This window comes from Patella vulgata, chromosome 1, assembly GCF_932274485.2.
Source record: "Patella vulgata chromosome 1, xgPatVulg1.2, whole genome shotgun sequence".
Lineage (NCBI taxonomy): Eukaryota > Metazoa > Mollusca > Gastropoda > Patellidae > Patella > Patella vulgata.
This window is the reverse complement of record NC_065879.2, coordinates 80,167,262-80,189,199: the sequence shown is the minus strand read 5'-3', so window position 1 is coordinate 80,189,199 and position 21,938 is coordinate 80,167,262. Positions and strand designations below refer to the sequence as shown.

The window sequence follows — 21,938 nt, the reverse complement described above, 5'->3', positions numbered from 1 at the left end:
TATGCGCAAGCGAATTATTGAAATAAAATTAAACCATATGTTAGTCCCGAAATGACCTAGCTTGTGTCGAGTGGACGTTAAACCCCATTTCTCTCTCTCTCTCTAAAGTAAATCAAATATTCCAATATATTTGATATGGCACATAAATGAAGACTTAAACTGTATCACCCTCATGGAAAGTGGACTAACAACTAACATCCCCCCTCCCCCCTTTCAGGAAAGAAAAAGAACAATAAATAGTAAATAAATCTGATTAAAATACAGATCTATATTTCGTTTCCTTTTTTTTATTCTTTCGATGACCTCCACTACATGACGATACGATCAGACCGGTTGTAGTGATAGGTCGTGCCAGAGGTCATACAAGCGGTTTTTGACCTTGTGACGTCAGGGTTGATGTTTCTAGTGAAATACCCACAGTTCCGTGCATCACATGCCAAGAACTAGCTGCATCAGACCGTTTCATTGGCTAATCCCTCACATCAACCAGAACGCAGGTTATATAACAACTCTTCCAGATCCTAGTGTAGTAAAGACAAGTAAAATGATATTTTGAACTTTAAGAAACGAAATAGGCTCTGTATTTTAATCAGATTGCTAGTAAATAAGACCAGTCTGTTTATATAAAAAAAAGGAGAGTTTATTATTAAATCTTTAGACAGCTCACATGACCTGATAAAAATCTCAATATTTAAAACAATCAAATGTATTTAAAACATTTTTGTTTATCGTGGGGAAGTCTCGTCTTGAAAAGCACAGAATCTACGCGGTATTGAGTGAAAAGTAACGGCATGTAGCCGTAAACTTTCACAAAAAAGTTAATACACTGATGTCTCTCTTGAAAGTGAGAATCGTCACTTGATAAAGTCTGTGGACAGCCTGGACATCGGAACGTCCATCTTGATGTCACCTACAATGAGAAAGGGATATATTATATAAATATTAATAAAACAAAATGAAATGGTTTAATGTCCTACTGTTTTGCACTGACTTGGCAAACACATACGGACATATGCCATACATACAATATGCTATGATGGAAATTTTGCATTACAGCTGCATTGCAGCCTACTCTTATTTCAAATTACAACTGTCATGCCCATGTGTATACAGGACCCAAAGAGGTCAATTACAACTTTAATTCGTCCCATTTGAAAAACCAAATGCAGTACCATGCCAGGCCCTCTGTCCTGCACCACTGACACGAAAATCGAGAAATCTTCTGGTTAGCAAAATGAAATGAAATGAAATGGGGTTTAACGTCCTACTGTTCTGCTTCTAACTGGACTAATGAAGACGGGCATACGCCATACAGTGTGCTATGAGGGAAATTTTGCCCTACGGCCTACTCTTATATCGAATTCCAACTGTCAAGGGATCTTTTATGTGCATGCCAATGTGTACACGGGACCTCGGTTTTTCGTCCCATTCGAACAACTAGACAGCTGTCCTTGTCAGGCCCTCCGTCCTGCATCACTGACAAGGGGGAACCACACCGGAATCCTGGTTAGCAGGCCAATATCTTACTCACTGAGCCACAACTCCCTAAACACTAAACATCCATTCAACACAATTTGGGTCAACCCACCAACAAATTAGAATCAAGTTGGCCTATTGATTAATACGAACCAAGCTGTCCCAATTATTAATACGAACCAAGCTGTCCCAATGATTAACACTAACAATGTTGGTCCATTGATTAATACTAACACTGTTGGCCCATTAATTGAAACTAACCATCTTGACACATTGATTAATACTAATCAAGCTGGCCCAAAGATTAAAGATGGGTTCCCAGAAAAGTATTTATCGGGTGGTTATTTCCAATAAAAGTATGGTAATTTTGGTATATATGGAAAGTAGAGATATCCAATCTTACTAGAAAAATACTGGATTCCCCGAAAAACACTTATGGAGCGTATACAGGACAAAAATGTAAGGGTTCCCCTAATCAACAGCCCGACGATTAGGAATTTCTGCACGCTTGATGTACAAGTTGATAAACTTTATGGAAAGTTAGACGTACAACACTTTGAGATAAAGACGCGGGTAGTGGATAATCCGAGAATTTAATTAGGATTCGATATTTGTAATAAATAGTAAGCGATTAAAGACAACATCGTCTTATATATACAATGAATTCTCCTCTGACTTCCAAGAGAGGTAAGTCACGTGACATAAACATGACCTGGTTTGATCGAATTTTTATAGCAGGACATTCCTTCGCAATTACAATGTTTGAGAAGGATTTGAAGCAAAGTTATGACAAATTAATTAGTTTGAATATGTTTTTAGTCCATATATACTATTAAATCACCCAGTATGTACGCGGGAACCCATCTTTAATACTAATCAAGTTGGCCCATCAATTAACACAAACATGTTGGGCCAACAATTAACACTAACCAAGTTGGACCATCAATTAACACTAACCAAGTTGGCTCAATGATTAACACTAACCAAGTTGGCCCAATGACTAACACTAACCAAATTGGCCTATGATTAATACCAACCATTTTAACACTAACAATATTGGACAACAATTAATACTAACCAAGTTGGCCCAATGATTAACACTAACCAAGTTGGCCCAATGATTAATACCAACCGAGTTGGCCCAATGATAAATACCAACTAAGTTGGCCCAATGATTAATACTAACCATGTCTAATACTTACCTTTATAGGAGGTTTTCTGGTTATATGTGAGACTAGGAAATTCATGGCTATATCTTCACAATTAGTATATTCATCGACTTTATCACGGATAGCTTGTGGCATACTGTACGTATATAAATAGGCATAGTACTGAAATTATAAAATAACACTATGAAATATCACAGCAGAAGTAAAAGATGGCATGTATTGGACTATCCAGTTAATACAAAATGATAGTAGTCTGAAACCATATTAAAACTAACGGTAAATAGAGTTGTCTCCCTTCAATTAGATTTCCTCAACCAGGCGTAAATATAACGTCCTACACATGCTGCGATCGTATGTTCGAAGAATAGGTTGGGGAAAATACCTCCAAGGCGTTATATTACGCCCTACACACAGTGAGTGGCAGTTGTCCAGAATGTTATATAACGACCTACACAGTTAACGGGTTAACTAATGTTCATTTTATATGATCTCTGACCTATCTTCTGCTACTCCAGTCAAAAACTATATAGACAGTTCTGAAGTGTAGCGCATTGACATTAGACTATATTCAGCTACCAAATATTCATTAATTTAATCTCTGACGCATCTTATGCTACTTCAGTCAGAAACCATATAGACAGTTCTGAATTAAGACTATTCAGCCACCCAAATATTCATTAATTTGAACTTTAACCTACCTTATGATAAAAGGCTGCTCCAGTCAGCACCATCGACAGTTCACATGAATAATTAGAATTATATAACCAACTTTTATTCTTCACATCCCATGTGTGAAATCGTCCTGGAAATCCTACCACCCTGTCTCGTTCTTCACGCCACACTCTGTTCATACAAAATAAAAATAATTAGGTTAAAGGCCACGCCCATTTGATTTTCATTCTTTAAAATTTTGCATCAAATTACTTACATGAAACCAAATGTGTTTGACATTGAGGTCCACTAACAAAAAACTAAATATATGTTTGACACTGATGGCCACTTTTATGAAACTAAAATAAGTTTGATTCGACGGATTACGTGAAACCAGATTACATGAAACCAAATAAGTTTGACGTCCACTAACAAGAAACTAACAATAATCCTGATGGATTACATGAAACCAAATATAGGTTTGATACAATCTGATTAAAATACAGATCTATATTTCGTTTCGTTTTTTTTTATACTTTCGATGGCCTACAGTACATGAAGATCTGACAAGTTATAGTGGGAGTTCACATCAGGGGTCAAATATGCGGCTTTTGACTCTATGGCGTCAAAAAATCAGTGTTGACTTTTCTAGTGGTTTACCCACAGTTCCGTACATCAAAAGGCCAAAAAACTTGCCACAACAGACATTTTTATTGGCTAATCCCTCACATCATCCAGAACATGTCAATGCTAACAACTCTTCCAGATCCTAGTGTTGTAAAGACAAGTAAAACGAAATTTTGAACTATAAAAACGAAACGAAATAGGATCTGTGTTTTAATCAGATTGGGTTTGATATTGACGTCCACTTACCTGAAACCAAATATAATCTCATCATGTCTTAAATGTGCATCATCATCAATACTCAACACAGCTTCTGTTTCTATTATATCAAACGGTAGGAAGCGGTTGTTGAGACTATTCTTGGCAGTCTTTACAATCTGAAATTAAAATAAATACACGTATGAATGAATAAAGCTCATCCACACAAGGGAGCTGTAGTGGCTCAGTGAGTAAGGCAATAGCGTGTTTTCCCCTTTATCGGTGGTGCAGGATAAAGGATCTGGCAAAGAACAGCATTTAGTTAGTCCGATATATGTACCCGCTGTCCTGCATGTAAAAAGAACTCTTGAGATTTGGCATTGCAAATAAGAGTAGGCTAGGCTATACCACCCTGTCTGGATAAAAGATTTTCCTCATAGCACATTGCATGGCTTTAACTGACTTCACGATCCTGGATGGTTCAAAAAGTAGGCCTTTAATCCCTATTTCATTTTATTTCTGTACATTGGGACATCATTTTCAGGAAGGTAACCCTTTTTGAAAATTACTTAAAGAGAGATTAAAACTCCTTTATAATTTGAAGGATTTGCTCTTTTATAGGTATTTTTATACGCCCACATTGAAATGACTTGAACAGCTAAATCCAGGATGTTAAAAGTTTTGTATACTAAACATTAGCATGGGACAGAACTTTATAAAAACCAAACAAATTCTAATGGTTTTCTGATAATTATTTAATGAGTTGTTACTCTTAATCAGATTTTAATGTATCATAAATGTTTAATTACCGAGAAAAGTAAAAATATGCGACAACTCTTGTTGACTGCCCGGACGATATAGCTGCTGTGGGCGTATGTTTCGTTGCCTGGCAACCTATCTTTTGTTTTGGTGATAATTATACTTGCATTTAAAATACATTTTGAAGATATTAACTTAGTTATACATATCTCTAAAAGGTGACACTCCCACCCCCACCCCAAAAAACAAAACAAGAAAGATTACCAGTATTACATTTTTTATAGATGACCTGATCTGTGATATACTTACATTTAGTGGTACTCCTATATCTGGCCAGCGCAACTCTACAGATGGAGGTATCTGGTTATTCCAGACTACAATAACTCGATTTAAGAAAGGTAGGTATTTTAATCTCTTTAAAGCGTTCATTAACACTTCTTCTCTTTCATAGGTCAGCATCACAACTAAAATAAATACACAGAAATTAAATATAAACTTTAGAGGTCAATGTAATAAAATAGATATACAGAAATTAAATATAAACTTTAGAGGTTTGTATCACAACTAAAATAAATACATAGAAATTAAATAAACTTTAGAGGTCAATGTAATAAATTAGATACACAGAAATTAAATGTAAACTTTAGAGGTTTGCATCCCAACTAAAATAAATACACAGAAATTAAATATAAACTTTAGAGGTTAACATAATAAAATAGATACACAGAAATTAAATGTAAACTTTAGGGGTTTGCATCCCAACTAAAATAAATACACAGAAATTAAATATAAACTTTAGAGGACAACACCATAAAATAGATACACAGAAATTAAATATAAACTCTAGAGGTCAATGTAATAAAATAGATACACAGAAATTAAATATAAACTTTAGAGGTCAAAATAATAAAATAAACACACATAAATTAAAGATAAACTCTAGAGGTCAACATTAAAATAGATACACAGAAATTAGATAATTTTTGAGAAAGCATCACACCTAAATTAGAGGTCTGCATCACAAATAAAATAGACACACAGATATTAAATATAAACTTTAGAGGTCAGCCTAATAAAATAGATACACAGAAATTAAATGTAAACTTTAGAGAAAGCGTCACAACTAAAATAAACAAACAGAAATTAAATATAAAACTTTAGAAGTCTGCATCACAACTAAAATAAACACACAGAAATTAAATATAAACTTGAGAGGTTTGCATCACAACTAAAATAAACACACAGAAATTAAATATAAACTTTATACATCTGCATCACAACTAATATAGATACACAGTTTGAATATTTTTACATGCACAGTTTTGAGGCAAAGACAATTTGACAAGAAAATGCACCACAATTGCAAAATTGGCCATAGATTACTTAGCAATGTACATACATGTAAGTGTATCAAAAATTGTCACAGAAAGCTTGTCACATTGTTCATATACACGATCAAACAAGCCATTGCCATCACAAATTCAGCAGCAAATGAAATGGGGTTTAACATCCTACTTTTCTGTACCGATGAGTACGCCATTCAGTGTGCTATGAGAGAAATGTTACTCAGACAGCAGCCTGCTCTTATTCAGAATTTCAAGTCAAGGGATCTTTTACGGACAATGTTCCTTGCCAGGTCCTTCATCCTGGACCAGTGACAAAGCGGAAACCTAACCAGAAAATCACAACAACTCTCTTGGTCAACACAGGGATTCAATCCCTGGGGTGTCCTGGTTAACGAGTCATTGCTTTATTCACTAAGCCACCATGGCTCTCAATTCGGCAACACGTGTATTGCATATATTATCATTTACACAAGAAATGTTTTTTCCTGTTAAATGTGAATTTGTCAGCAAAATGTATTTGTATAACATAAAGGTTTAGCTTTAGTTGAGTGAAAGAATATTTTATGGTCCTACATGTACGGCCATTGATCCAATAAGAAACATAATAATATAACTTACTGGTAAACTGTTCACGTTGAACGTTTCCTCCCAACGACTCACTAAATTCCTTCCCAGCACCACCAACTCCATGACCTATAGGTCGATAACCAAAACCAGATCCTAAAATACAAGTAAACATATCATAAATGTCTGTTTAGATGAAGAACACAAGTTCTAGCCAACTCCATCTGATTAAAACACAGATCCTATTTCATTTTTTATAGTTTTAAATTTCATTTTACTTGTCTTTACTACACTAGGATCTGGAAGAGTTGTAATATAACCAGCATTCTGGTTGATGTGAGGGATTAGCCAATGAAACCGTTAATCAAATGTCTGACATTGCAGGGTCAAAAGTCACTCATGTGACCCCTGATGCGACCTCCCACTACAACTGGTCAGATCTTCATGTAGTGGAGGCCATCGAAAGTATAAAAAAAGAAACGAAATATATATCTGTATTTTAATCAGATTGTATCCAATTGAAGTTGAAACGATTGCTTTGTCATCCAATAATCAAGATCAAGCCTTGGGCCACACCAACAATTTAAATTGTAGGAACACCTATTAAAAATTCATCCTCCAATTTCTCCAGCAAAAAGACTAATTTAAAAACCAAAAGTTCTTTGTTGTTCTTCTCAAAAGATTTAAGCTCCAAATATTCAAGTTCTGAAATTTTAAATACACATGAATTGAGTAATCTATTTATTGATCGAGATCCCAAAAAACTAAAAATTAAATTGGTTTGGCTTTATTTATTAAAGCCTCAATGTTTTAGAAATCCAGTCATCAATTTTCTTTATTCAAATTTAACAACAAGTACGCCTAAATCGTGTTCTTTAGATATTAATCTAAACGAATTCCCACCCCCACCCCCCAAAAAAGATCAGATGCTATTCTGACCTCAATGTTCATGGATAGAATTAAGTTATCCTTCAGTTACTTGCTAACGTGTCCAAGAGTATAAAGATGGCAGCATCAGAATTAATTGGTTTTTAATCATTTTTGATATGCAATGTCAGCTCCCTTCAATGGAATTATATTAAGTAAAACTTACATGAAAGAAGTTTTAGTCCAAGAATTGTTAAAAGATAAAATAATAAAAACAAAATGTATAATAAACTTATGTAATATTTCATGAGTATTTTTCTGTTTATGATCTAATAAAATAAAATGGGGGTTTAATGTGATACTGTTCTCCTCCGACTGGGCAAATGAAGACGGGCGTACACCATATGAGGGAAATTTTGCCCAGACAGCGGCGCTACAGCCAACTCTAATAAGTGTACGGCAATGTATACACAGAACTTCGGTTTTACGTCCCATTCAAACGATTAAACATGCTGTCCCTGTCAGACCCCCCCCCCCCCCTTTCACAAACACCCACACAGTCCGGCACCACTGACAAGAAGAAAGCACGCCAAAACATCCTGATGAACTTTCTCGGCCAACACCGGGAGTAAACCTACGATCTCCAGGCTAGCAAGCCAGCGTCTTACCCACTTAGCTTCCTTAAGAAGATCTCAGGAACAGCTGCTGACATCATCTGAGAGTAAGAAAGAGGTCCTCAGTTTATCACGCCATCAGAACAACTAAATTCTTTTCCTGGCCAGACCCCCCTTCTCCTGTACCACTGAAAAGGGAAACTCAGGCTGGAAAATCCTGATGAAACTTACATGTACTTGGCTAGCACCAGGATCAAGCAAGGGACCTTGTTACTCACTCTGAGCCACCACACCTACCTCAGATGGAGGAAAACAGAGAATCTGGAGAAAACTCTACTCCTTGTCAATTATGTACATGGACAGACCTGGGTAATAATCATATCATGGTGTGGCGCATAAAATAGGTTGGGAACCCATGACTTATGAGGAATATTTTGCCCAGACAGCAGCAATAGAGCCTTGCTGTAACTCTTTTATACTTCCTCAATATCTAGCATCTGCAGTCAATAGGGGGTCAATGGGTTAACCTTGTAAACATTTCCTAGCGCTGTGGGGCGTAAAAAAAGGTTGAGAGAGAGAGAGAGCGGACTTGTAAATCTACGTGAATTACAAATGTATTTTTTTTAAAAATGCGCCCACAACGAATCTACAGGCCAGTGTTTTATACTTACCCAAAAATCTGGCATCTGCAGACAATAAGGGGTCAATGGGCGTGTATGGGTAAAGATGAAATGGGTCACCAGGTTGGTTAAAGGAGTCTCGGAAGAAGAACTTTGTGTAATTTCTCTTAAACTCTTCTGATGCAAACCTCTCCTCCTTGGGTCCAAGAAATTCATCTGTTTCCGGCTCCGTCTCGGGGCCGTTATATTTCAATGGAATAAAAGATGCGTTAAATACACTAGGCGCGGGTTCCGCCTTGACAGGCCGTGGAGGAATTTGAAGTCTGGTTCTTAGCACAGCTAAAGCACTGTCAATTATGTTTTCAGTGGTTGCAAAATATGTCTCCCAAATAAACCGACCACGATGCCGAAAAAATGAAATGTCATTGTCAGTGAACGTTCGCAGAAAGAAAAATATTTCTGTGACTCGCGCAGTAGGTAAAAACACCACAGCTTTGTCCCAATCCAGTATTTCCGAATATGGTAATGTCACATGGGTTCCTAATATTATTGGCACTGCCCCGTATTTAAGAGACTCTGAAAGTCGAGTTTGAAAACCTGTCGTCGACACAATTGAAAAATTATTTGGGGCAACCAAAATAGAAAAAGTTGATTCCTTCAAAATTTCACTTCGTTGTTCCTTTGTTCCACAAAGAGCCCATTCGGACATGACACCTTCTGGACTGCCTTTGTCGCACGACAGGGCAATATGCACTTCTTGGGGCATTTTGACTACCATGTCTTTTAAAGCTTGAACTATCTGTGTTTCTATGGATACAATGGTTGGAACATCGGACACACTTTTCAGTCGACGTCTAAACTGATTTTGATTATGTTGGTTGATTTTATACAACCCTTCATTAAAACTGTCAAAAAATTTACCCTGATTCTGAGGTGGAGATATAGACTGGCCTCTAAAAGAAATAAAATATTTTCGACGAACAGGGGCCAAGGGGGGTAACTCTTGCCACACAGGTCCATCTGCTAATTCTTCTATAAGTGGTGGAATTACCAGATCGAACCCAGTTCTATATACACTATCAATAAAAGCAGATTGCACGACAATCGCTCGTCCGGTATTTATACCACTTAAAATGTCAATATTATGGATATTACTGGCTAAATTTATGAGAACATGATTGCGTCCATCACCATGCCAATATGGAAGATTATGAAGCATGGATTCTAAAGCAGATTTATCAAAGTTTTGATTTTCGAGTTCACCCACAACTAAAATATAAATACAGGCAGAATAAGATTCTTCGGTTATGTAAGCATTTTTGCCAAACACCTTAATCACAGATGAGGCTACAAATTCATTAATTTCGAAGGAATCGGTCAACACTTCCTGGGAATTGTAAACAAAAATGGGGAATCTCGATACAAGGGAGCAGATGGAGTAATCAAAACATGTGTGCATGCGACACGATTGTGACAATATGGATGTCGGTTTTGGAATGATTTCATTCACGTCAAGATTTAAATCTGTCAATATTCGCTGCGGAGCTTTAATATTTGGTATGTACTGCAGGACGGCATCTTCTTTTTCTAACTTTAATTGTTCCAGGGCTAATTTCACTTGGTTCATTTCCTTGTTTAAACTTTCGTATTGCGTTCTCAGAGCCTCGACGTGAGCTTCATATCCTGAAATTTCGGTCCGGATTTTTTGTCGTTTGCTCTCTAAGGTTCGAAGTTCGTTATTCACTGAGACCTTTATTCGCTGCAAATCATTAATCTCGCTTTCCAGTTTTGAAGGTTTTAACGGGTCCAAGTCTGCCTTATCATAATCTAACTTTGAGCGTGATAGATAGCGCTGTTGTTCGGTATCGCCACCTATGTTCGAGATGTAGTAATGCGTTACCAAGGGAACCGTCATAAACAAGACAAATATTACAAGAAATAACTGCAGCATTGAGAGTCCACTTAAACAAGGACAAAATTTCATCTTTCGGAGCATTTTGAAGACACGCATTTTGAAATCTTTGGTTTTAACTTTAAGATGCTAACCTCCCCTCCCTGTTGATAGTGAAGAGTTCAACCACTATCAATTAGCTGGCCTTCTTTCCATATGATTTTCATGGTCTATTTTTACAATCACACATTATGAACATCACGTTGTTGTGTGGAAGAATTCATGTCTTTTCCAAATTATTTTCACACTGGAGTTCCTGTAAAAAAAAAAATAAAACATTTTTAACTTCTACTAGAGAGGGAGAAATGGGGTTTAACATCCAATCAACACAAACTAGGTTATTTTGGGACTAACATCATGTTTCAATTTTATTTCAATCATTCATTTATTTGTAGGGGTCTTTATCAGTGGGAGGAAACCTGGGGACCTGGAAAAAACCCACATGGTTAACAGGCAACCCTACTCCTTGTCACGCCAGGGAATTGAAAGAGAGAGAGAAATGGGGTTTAATGTCCACTCGACCCAAACTAGTTCATTTCGGGACTCTCCCATGGTTCTACTTTATTTCAATAATTCGCTTGCGCGTATGGGTCTTTAGCAGTGGGAGGAAACCGGAGGACCCGGAGAAAACCCACAAGGTTGGACAAACGACCCTACTCCTTGTCACATACAACTGGGGAATCGAAACCCCGCCACTTGACTCAATGACAAGACCTCATGATCGAATGCGTGGACACGATAACCCATTCGACCACCCACCCCCAATCTTCTACTAGAACTAGAAGCAAATTTTATTATTTTTGAAAGAATTCTCATGTATTGACTACATGTAAACACCCAGTGATTTTAGACAGAAACTCTTGGAGTGTACTCTTAGCAAAGTTCATTCCCATCCAGTCATGAATAAATATATAAACCAGAGGAAATAAAATACCACTATTTCCTCAGTGATAAAATGTTTTCCCTTCATATATAAGCCAGTAAATTAAATACCAATCTTTCCTTGGCATGGAAATAACTTTTTTCTTCTTCTAACATACATTAGGCCAAATAAAATAAATATTCTGGTTTTCAGTCACTTTGAAAGAGCAACATGATCCGTCTTTATTTCAAAATGTAAAAAATAAAATGATCTCATTTACTATTGCATGTAAATGTTTTCCCTGGGTGACAGGAAGTACATGTAACTCTAGTATATGTACATAGTAGGCTCAATTATCAAATATGCAATCAACTGTGATTAAAATACAGATCTATATTTACTTTCGGTGGCCTATGCTACATGAAGATCTTACCGGTTGTAGCCGAAGGTCAGCCATCCAACCCCCCTTATATTTGACAAAATAAAAACACAAAAACAGATTATTGGGAAGGATTGTCGGAGAACCAGAATATTTTTTTTTGTATGGCCTAACACCAACCACACACTGACATCTTTGTTTTCACATGAATAAAGAAAGCCTTAATACATCTACATGTTTCTCTTGTACATTTGGAAATTCAATTAAACCTTGTAAGTGCAAGGTCACAGAAACTGATGTCATAATAAACTCACACTTAAAGGAGCTAAACCTCTTACGCAATATTTTCCACAGTTTTCGAAATCAAAAACCTGAATATTCAATATTGGTCCATTTCAATCAATATTGGTGTTATCTTGCCGTGAAAATATGGTATCCTAACATACAATATTTAAGAGTCTTAAATTAAGACACATGAACACTTTAAATAAAATCAGTACACAAGTCCTGTACTGTATGGTTTCAGGTGCCATTTGTAATGAACAATGAAATTTTACAAGATAATGCGGAGAAATTAGCAATAGCTGATTCACAAACAACAAAATAATAATAAATTAAAGTGTAGAATGGACTAAGCATGAGGCATAAACAACTGCCATTTAATTTGTGCTGTTCACGTATTTCACCAAATATAATTTATTATAAACTACAATACTTTTTTAAAAAATTGAATACAAATCACTTCATATTACATTTACATGTGCTTTTACACCCGGAAGCCATGGTGGCTAAGTGAGGAAGATGTTGGCTCGCTAGTAAGTAAAACACTGGAGGTTGCGTGATCCCTGTGTTGGCCGGTATTCCCCTTGTCAGTGGTGCAGGACCACTGACAAGTTGTTTGGATGACACATAAAACTGAGGTACCGTGTACACATTGGCGTGCACAGAAAAGATCCTTTGGCAATTGGAATTTGATATAAGAGAAGACTATAGCGCCGCTATCTGGGCAAAATTTCCCTCATATGTAGAACACTGCATGGCGTATGCTGGTCTTCATTAGCCCAGTAGGAGCAGAACAGTAGGAACTTAAACCCCATTTCATTTCATTTCATGCTTTTAGACCCATTTAAGATTCCAAAGAACAAGTCATACACCCTTTAAAGCCCTGATCATCATATCCATCCGACCAATAACGACTTTTATCGTTACTAATCATCATTAGCATGTTGTGACGATATCTAATTATTTACCTAATTCTCACTAAGATGTACTCAATTTGATAATTTACATTTAATTAAAGATACATTATGTAAGATTTAGATAGAGAGCTAGCCATTCTTGTTATAATAGTTCAAAAATAGATAATGAAAAATGAATATATTGAAAATTTCAATCAAATTACTCTATTGTGAGTAAAGATATTAGTCTTTGAAGATTTGACAAGATGTGTGAAATCACAATATGGCTGAACCGTTCTAATCTACTAAATATTGGAAATATTCGATTTGATTATGGTCTTGTCATGTTAATAAATGTCTAATTAATAGTTTACATAGCATTTCAGGTTTAAAGAAAGACCCACAATAGTCAGATTTAGCTCTTGAATAATGTATGGTTAAGAAAAAGAAATCGAAATATATGGCTTGGGCTCAAATAGAAATGAAATGAAATGAAATGGAGTTTAACGTCCTACTGTTCTGCTCCTAAACTGGGCTAATGAAGACGGGCATACGCCATACAGTGTGCTATGAGGGAAATTTTGCCCGGGCAGCGGTAATACGGCCTACTCTTATATCGAATTCCAACTGCCAAGGGATCTTTTACATGCACGCCAATGTGTACACGGGACCTCGGTTTTTCATCCCATCCGAACAACTAGACAGGGCTCAAATAGACACATCAAACACTTACAAAATTTTCAATATGGTACATGTATATCACACCTTTGTACATATGTATATAATGGATTGAATACCATATTTGGACAGATGTTACTTTTAAAGATCAAATTCATAAAAACCACCGGTAGTTTGCAATGCATTCAAATCCTTAAAATGACAATCAGCAACTTTAAGCAAAAATGAATAATTTTTTTTTTTTTAAGAAATACTCCAAAACAACATATGCACTGAATTCTTGCAACCCTGATATATTTTCCATACCATCACCCTTGAATGTCTTCAACATGGATTTCTCATGTTTATAAAGTAATTTAAAGAGGCATTATGCAAGAACTAAATCTGACCATTGCAGCTATTGCTGATCTTTATCTGGTTTTAAATGTTACATAAACTGTCATTCAGATATTTATTCCCTGGTCTCATCCACTCTCTTGAGTCTAGAGTTGATGTGAATCAAGAGTCTAGACCATCAGTTGTCTTAGATATTTTAGAACGTTACTCACAGAGACCACCGATTGAAGAAATGAAAATCAAGATTCTTTTAATTATCATGGTAATGGTACAGTGTACTTCGCAATCAAAAATATCCCTACCAACCGGCCAAATACCCAAGCAAAATACTGTTCTCTCACATCTTACAATGATATTAAAACAGAGAGAGAAATGGGGTTTAACATCCACTTGACACTAACTGTCATTTTGGGACTAACATATGGTTCAATTTCATTTCAATAATTCACTTGCTCATAGGGGTTTTTAGCAGTGGGAGGAAACCAGAGGGAAAGGAGAAAACCCTCGAGGTTGGACAGATGGCCCTACTCCTCCTGGCCCCAAGTTCACAAAGCATTCTCAGACTTAAGTCTTAAGTTAAGAATTTACTCAAAATTGTTCTCCTTATTTTAACTAAAATATAGACCTTTATAAAACTTTTGTTGTTTTAATGTATCAAATACATCAATAAGAAACTATGTGCAAAGTTTTATGTTTCTGGATCAAAGATATTTTTCACAAACAGTGATGGAAAGTTTAGTAAATTCTTAACTTAAGTCTGAGAATGCTGTGTGAACTCGGGGGCCTTGTCACGTAGGCCTACAACCGGGAAATCGAAACCACGCTAGTTGACTCAATGACAGACCTTATGATGCAGCCAGCACACGCTAACCATTCGGCCATACAACCCCCCATGATCTTAGAACATAATGTACTGTAAAACATGAAATTATTGTGAGCATGAAATTATTGCGAAAATTGCGAGCGAGGCCCTCTCGCAATAATTTCATGTTCGCAATAATTTCGTGAAAATTTGTTAAAATGTCGGCCATATTGAATTACTCCCCCTTCATTACTCTTCACAAGAAAGAGTCCCAATAAGTACATTAGAATCTGTATGAGCAGCCACTCCTATTCAGCGACACCTCCTTGTAAGCGGTCGCCATAAATTACCCCCGTAAGAATTCTGTTGTTTCATCTCTTTATTTAACGGCCACTCCTCTAACGTGGCCAGCGGTCACTATTTTACAAATAAATTCAACAAAACATCGCCCATTCAACGGCCATTGTTGACTGTTACCATCTTGTCGTTCTATGAGTATGTAACACCCCCGCTAATCCTGTGAGTAGTAGTTAATTAACTGGACCCCCACTGATCAGGTAAAAAGAAATGTAACCCGGGATTATCTATTAATTAATCTTTTGTTTTATTAAACAACTAACCTGGTCATTGTTTTCACGCGTAACCACACATTATTTGATACTGATTGAATAAAATAAAAGTACCGAGTTTTGTCACGATCATCTAGTATCTCTTTTCCATTGCCACTTTATTGTTAAACAGACGTTTTAGTGCCTCCTATAATATTACATACAGAGTTACACCCCCTGTAAATAGGAGATAAAATTAGCGGTGTTTTTTTGTTCATGTGCTTTTTGGATAAAATAAAATTAATTCACAAAAATGGATAACTATTATCGAATGCATCACAATGGTGGACAGTAGTATCGAAGGTTGGTACAAAATGACAAGTTTACACTATTAGCTGTTACTAATGATCACCAATCAACCGATGTTTTAAAGAGCCGACTGTCACCTCAAAGCTATAATCCTCAATAGTTGATTATTTACTGTTAGTAATAATCACCAATCAACCGATGTTTTGAAGAGCCGACTGTCACCTCAAAATTAACAATCTACCACATTTTATAGACAAATTTACTAAAGATAGGTTGCCAGGCAACGAAACATACGCCCACAGCAGCTAAATCGTCCGGGCAGTCAACAAGAGTTGTCGCATATTTTTACTTTTTTCGGTAATGAAACATTTATAATACACTAAAATCTGATTAAGAGCAACAACTCAGAAAACCATTAGAATTTGTTTGGTTTTTATAAAGTTCTGCCCCATGCTAACGTTTTGTATACAAATCTTTTAATACTGTATCATGAATTTAGCTGTTCCAAGTCATAAAAATTCATTGAAAATCAATATACGTGTTCGTCTCAAGATCTTAAACTCTGTGTATCAATCTGCAGTCAATCGGATATTAACTTTGGCCTCTAGAGCGTCCAGAAGATTTTTCAAAGTGATCAAGGGCCATAACTTTGGCAGTAATTATCAGAAATCTTTGAAAATCAATAGGATTCTTCGCCTCGTGACCTCAAACACTGTGTATAAATTTAAAGTCAATCGGATATTAACTTTGAAGTGATCAAGGGCCATAACTCTGGCAGTAATTATCGGAAATCGCTGAAAATCAATAGGCTTCTTCGTCTCATGACCTTAAACACCGTGTATAAATTTAAAGTCAATTGGATATTATTAACTTTGGCCTCTAGAGCGTCCACAAGATTTTTTGAAGTGATCAAGGGCCATAACTCTGGCAGTAATTATCGGAAATCGCTGAAAATCAATAGGCTTCTTCGTCTCATGACCTTAAACACTGTGTATAAATTTAAAGGCAATCGGATATTAACTTTGGCCTCTAGAGCATCCACAAGATTTTTTGAAGTGGTCAAGGGCCATAACTCTGGCAGTAATTATCGGAAATCGCTGAAAATCAATAGGCTTCTTCGTCTCATGACCTTAAACACTGTGTATAAATTTAAAGGCAATTGGATTTTAACTTTGGCCTCTAGAGCATCCACAAGATTTTTTGAAGTGGTCAAGGGCCATAACTCTGGCAGTAATTATCGGAAATTGCTGAAAATCAATAGGCTTCTTCGTCTCATGACCTTAACCACTGTGTATAAATTTAAAGTCAATCGGATATTAACTTTGGCTTCTAGAGCGTCCATAAGATTTTTTGAAGTGATCAAGGGCCATAACTCTTGGCAGTAATTATCGGAAATCGCTGAAAATCAATAGGCTTCTTCGTCTCATTGCCTTAAACACTGTATATAAATTTAAAGTCAATCGGATATTAACTTTAGCCTCTAGAGCATCCACAAGCAATTGTGGACGCCGGACGGACAGACGGGGGCGACGACAATATACGACCACATTTCAATGTGGGCGTATAAAAAAATTTATTAAAATTTCGCAATAATTTCATGTCGCAATAATTTTTTCCCCACTATAGAAATTCGCAATAATTTCATGTCGCAATTATGTTTCACCACCCCAACTCGCAATAATTTCATGTCGCAATAATTTCATGTTTTACAGTATTGTATTCTTCCAAAATGTTGTAGGCCTCCCCTCTCAAAATCTTATCCTCTCACAAAATACTGTACTCTCAAAAAAAAAAAAAAAAAATACATTCATACCTTAATATTCATAACATACCTTAAACTGCTTCATGAAGTGCATTCATACATGTATTTTCAAAAATTGATAAAATACTTGCAGCCATGTTGATTGGTGAACCTGAAATGTACAAAAAAAACATGATTTTATTTTGACAAAAAAATTTGTTGTTACACATATCTCTACAATAATTAGTTTTACACAAGTTTAAAACAAAAATTTGTTTTTCAGGAAATATAAATTAAAGATACCTATTTAGCACTTGGTGTTAATAAAAGGATTAAAAATGATGGTTTGTAGTTAGCTATAAGGCACTAGAGACCCAGGTTTGACATCCATACAATGCAAAAAGAAATGAGATGGGGTTTAACGTCCTACTGTTTTGCTCCGACTGAGCTAATGAAGACGGGCATAAGTCATACATTGTGCTATGAGGGGAATTTTGCCTGGGCAGTGGCACTATGGCCTATTCTTATATCAAATTCAAACTACCAATGTATACACAGAACCTTGGTTTTTCGTCCCATTTGAATTACTACACAGCTGTACTTGTCAGGTCCTTCGTCATGCACCACTGACAAGGTGAAACCATGACGGAAGTTCCTGATGAACTTTCTCGGCAAATGAAGGGATCGAACATGCAACCTCTAGACTAGTGAGTCAGCGTCACTTAGCCACCGTGGCTCCCCAACACAATATAATCTCTATTACATCAATGAATAAATGAAAGGGAAAGGAATCAAATGAAATGTAAGGGAAGGGAAATTAACATCATCTGAACTTGATAAGCTGCATATATCAGAGAAATAATACTGGAAACCAGGGTTTAACATCCAGTTGTCCACGTTGACACTTTTATTTTTAAGAATAGGGGTCTTTAGCAGTGGGAGGTCACAGAGAAAATGGAGGATTCAATGACAGACTTTATGCTTTAACCTAAAGAGTATGCAATAGATCACCCACCACACCCATCACCAAAGACTTGTGACCATCTAGAATTACTAACATTTCATTTAGAAAGTTGCAAAGACAAGTTGCCAGGCAGCAAAACAGATGCCTAGAGCAAATAAATGAAATGAAATGGGGTTTAACATCCTACTGTTCTGCTATGATACAGTGTGCTATGAGGGAAATTTTGCCCGGACATCGGCACTACAGCCTACTCTTACATTGAATTCCAACTGCCAAGGGATCTTTTACGTTTTCCATCCCATCCAAACAACTTGACAGCTGCCCATGTAAGGCCCTCAATCCTGCACCAATAACAAGGGGGAAACCACGTCAGAAAATGCCAATGAACTTTCTCGGCCAACACTGGGATCGAACCAGCGACCTCCAGGCTAGTGAGCCAGCGTCTTACCCACTGTGGCTCCCCTAAGCCACTTAGCCACTGTGGCTCCCCTAAACTCTAAAAAGTCATTATTTGAAAACTTTGAAAATGAATAATATTCTTTGTCTCATGAACATTCACGTAAAAAAAGCTGTATCAAACAGTTTAAAAATTTAGCTGCTACAGCAACCACAAGATGTATCAAACAAATTACAAATTCAGCTGCTACAGGAACCATAAGATTTTTAAAACAGATCAAGGGCAGTAAATCTGGAAGCAATTACATGTAATGTCAATGGTAAATCCTTGAAAATCAACAGGTCAATGTCTAGTATAAACATAACTGTTTATTTCTTAGGACAGGCATCCAGTTTACAACTGGTCAGTCTTGAGAACATTATTTAGATTGTATAATTAATACATCATAATTGAGAGCATTATTTAGATTGTATAATAAATCAAGAGCATCATTTAGATTGTATAATACATCACAAAAAACTATTGTACATGTACTTGTAATTAATGCTGCACAATTTCTTATGGTATCTAATGCAGCATAATTCACTATACAGTATAATACATATAATTCACTATAGTAACTCAAGTTACTGAACTGATTTACATGTAGCCTATTCGCTATGGTAACTAATTAGTATGTAGCCTAATTCACTACATGGTAACTAATGCAGTATATGTATGTAGCCTAATGCACTGATTGTACATGTGTACATGCATTTTTACTTGTAACTAATGCCATGCAACATAATTCACTACTGTAACTGATGCAGTACAATATTCACAGTAACATCTGTAACAAATGCAGACTAATGCAGCACTGAATTAATTGTAGTATCTGTAATACATGTCAATGCAGTAAAATTTACTATGGTGAATAATGCAGCACAATTCACTATAGTACGTACACCTTGTAACAAAATAAAATTCACTATTTCCCTCACTAATCCATGTTATTTACATTATCAAAACAATCAAATCCTGAGACAAAACCATTCAAAATTGAAGTATTGTCTTTAAATGACAACAGAAGAGGCATCAGGTGTTCTAGAATTAGCAACCACAACCATGCCAACGCTTCACTTCCAAACACTTGTAAAGTTACTATGAATTAAAGCAAGATTTATAAATAAGCATGAAGTTAAGAAGAAAGAAGTTTGTTCACCCCTCTGTATATGTCAGTAGCCTATAAATCACACACACACACAGGTCTGTCTGTTACTTGTAATTCTAGCTGTACCACTAAACTAACTCCAGTAAAACTATGTGAGCTACAATACACACTCTACATGTTATACACAAATGCTGATAAACACAAATTCATTTAAAGACACGGTCTCTTACATGTACTTTTGCTAGAAAATTTAAAGCAGCACTACCACCACTTGAAGCAAAGCAAAATAATTTTTGGAAATTTCTAAGTTCTTCATAGAGTCATGTGTTTTTGTTCCATATCAGCTACAGAAAAAAAATCAAGATTTTTGAGAGAGAGAAAAATGGGGTTTAGCATTTAGGTCATTTTGGGACTAACACATGGTCCAGAAACTGGAGGACCGGGAAATCGAATCCACGGCAGTTGACTCAATGACAGACTTTATGATACAGCGCGCATGTGCTAACCATTCGGCCATCCACTCCCACCCCTCCCCCTTGAGATTTTTTGGAAAGAGTCTATAAGTTATATAAGTGCCTTGCATGCAATAACAATACGGTATTCTTAGGTTTAATAGTTATACACAAATTCATGAAAATGGCCAGTCTCTTACATACATGTACGCTAAAATATATAAAGCAGTGATACATGTAGCGGCACTTTGATTTAACAAAATAATTTTTTAATCTTATATAGCACCTTATTAATATATTCCTACCATTTCAGCTAAACTAAAAATTTAGATTCAGCAGTAACTGGACGACAATCTATGTAGGCCATTTTGGGACTAACATATTGTTCAATTTTATTTCAATAACTTGCTTGCACGTAGGAGTCTTTAGCAAGGGGAAGGAAACCAGATATGTGGGGAAAACCCATGAGGTTGTCATGTTTGAGTGGGGAATCAAAACCACTCCACTTAACACAATGACAGACCTGATTCAACATGCATATGTTAACCATACAGCCATCGATCTTGGCAGAGAATGAACCAATGATTTGTTTAGTGTGATTTTGATCTGTCAGTGGTGAAGGGTACAGGACCTATTGAGTATTGACGTATATTTAAGACAATCTTTGATCAATCTGATTAAAACACAGATCCTTTTTCGTTTCGTTTTTTATAGTTCAAAATTTCATTTTACTTCTCTTTACTACACTAGGATCTGGAAAAGTTATTATATAACTCGCATTCTGGTTGATGGGAGGGATTAGCCAATGAAACGGTCTGTTGCAGCAAGTTCTTGGTGTGCAATGCACAGAACTGTGATTATCCTACTAGAGTAGAATCATCAACACTGATTGGTTAATCAAATGTCTGACGTCATAGGGTCAGATCTTTATGTAGTAGAGGCCATCGAAAGTATTAAAAAACGAAACAAAATATAGATCTGTATTTTCATCAGATTGAGAACCTTTGACATTTGGCAACTGAAGAAGACTAGACAGAAATACAACTGCCTGAGTAAAATTCTCATACCTCTAATTCCGCACATAACCATCATAGAAATAAAATTTACTGTGTAAGTTTGTCTCAAAATAATTGAAGTATTGTGGTGACAAAACCCATTAAAAACTTCGTACCATTCTACAAAAAATCTAATTACATCCTGAGAACTTTCATAAATTTTTCGTTATCTTAATTCCTACAAGTTGTTCAAACAGTGAAAGATACCATGTTTCATTTTGGCAACTGTTTTAGGATTGGGAGTTGGT

General features: G+C 36.1%; 1 protein-coding gene across 2 annotated transcripts; it reads right to left on the bottom strand.

The window, feature by feature from the left end:
* Nucleotides 1-618: 618 nt before the first annotated feature.
* LOC126824087 (exostosin-like 3) lies at nt 619-20,308 on the bottom strand. Of its 2 annotated transcripts, XM_050553275.2 has the most exons (9): nt 20,235-20,308; nt 17,764-17,844; nt 8,940-11,095; nt 6,842-6,943; nt 5,187-5,341; nt 4,170-4,297; nt 3,344-3,488; nt 2,679-2,807; nt 619-910 (listed from the first exon to the last, which is right to left on the bottom strand). In XM_050553275.2, the coding sequence occupies exons 3-9, from the start codon at nt 10,897-10,899 to the stop codon at nt 701-703; spliced, it is 2,829 nt and encodes a 942-aa protein (XP_050409232.1). In that variant the 5' UTR covers nt 10,900-11,095; nt 17,764-17,844; nt 20,235-20,308; the 3' UTR covers nt 619-700. The 2 variants fall into 2 exon arrangements, with proteins under 2 accessions (XP_050409232.1, XP_050409239.1); XM_050553282.1 differs by lacking the exon at nt 20,235-20,308 and having other exon boundaries at nt 17,745-17,844.
* Nucleotides 20,309-21,938: the final 1,630 nt, after the last annotated feature.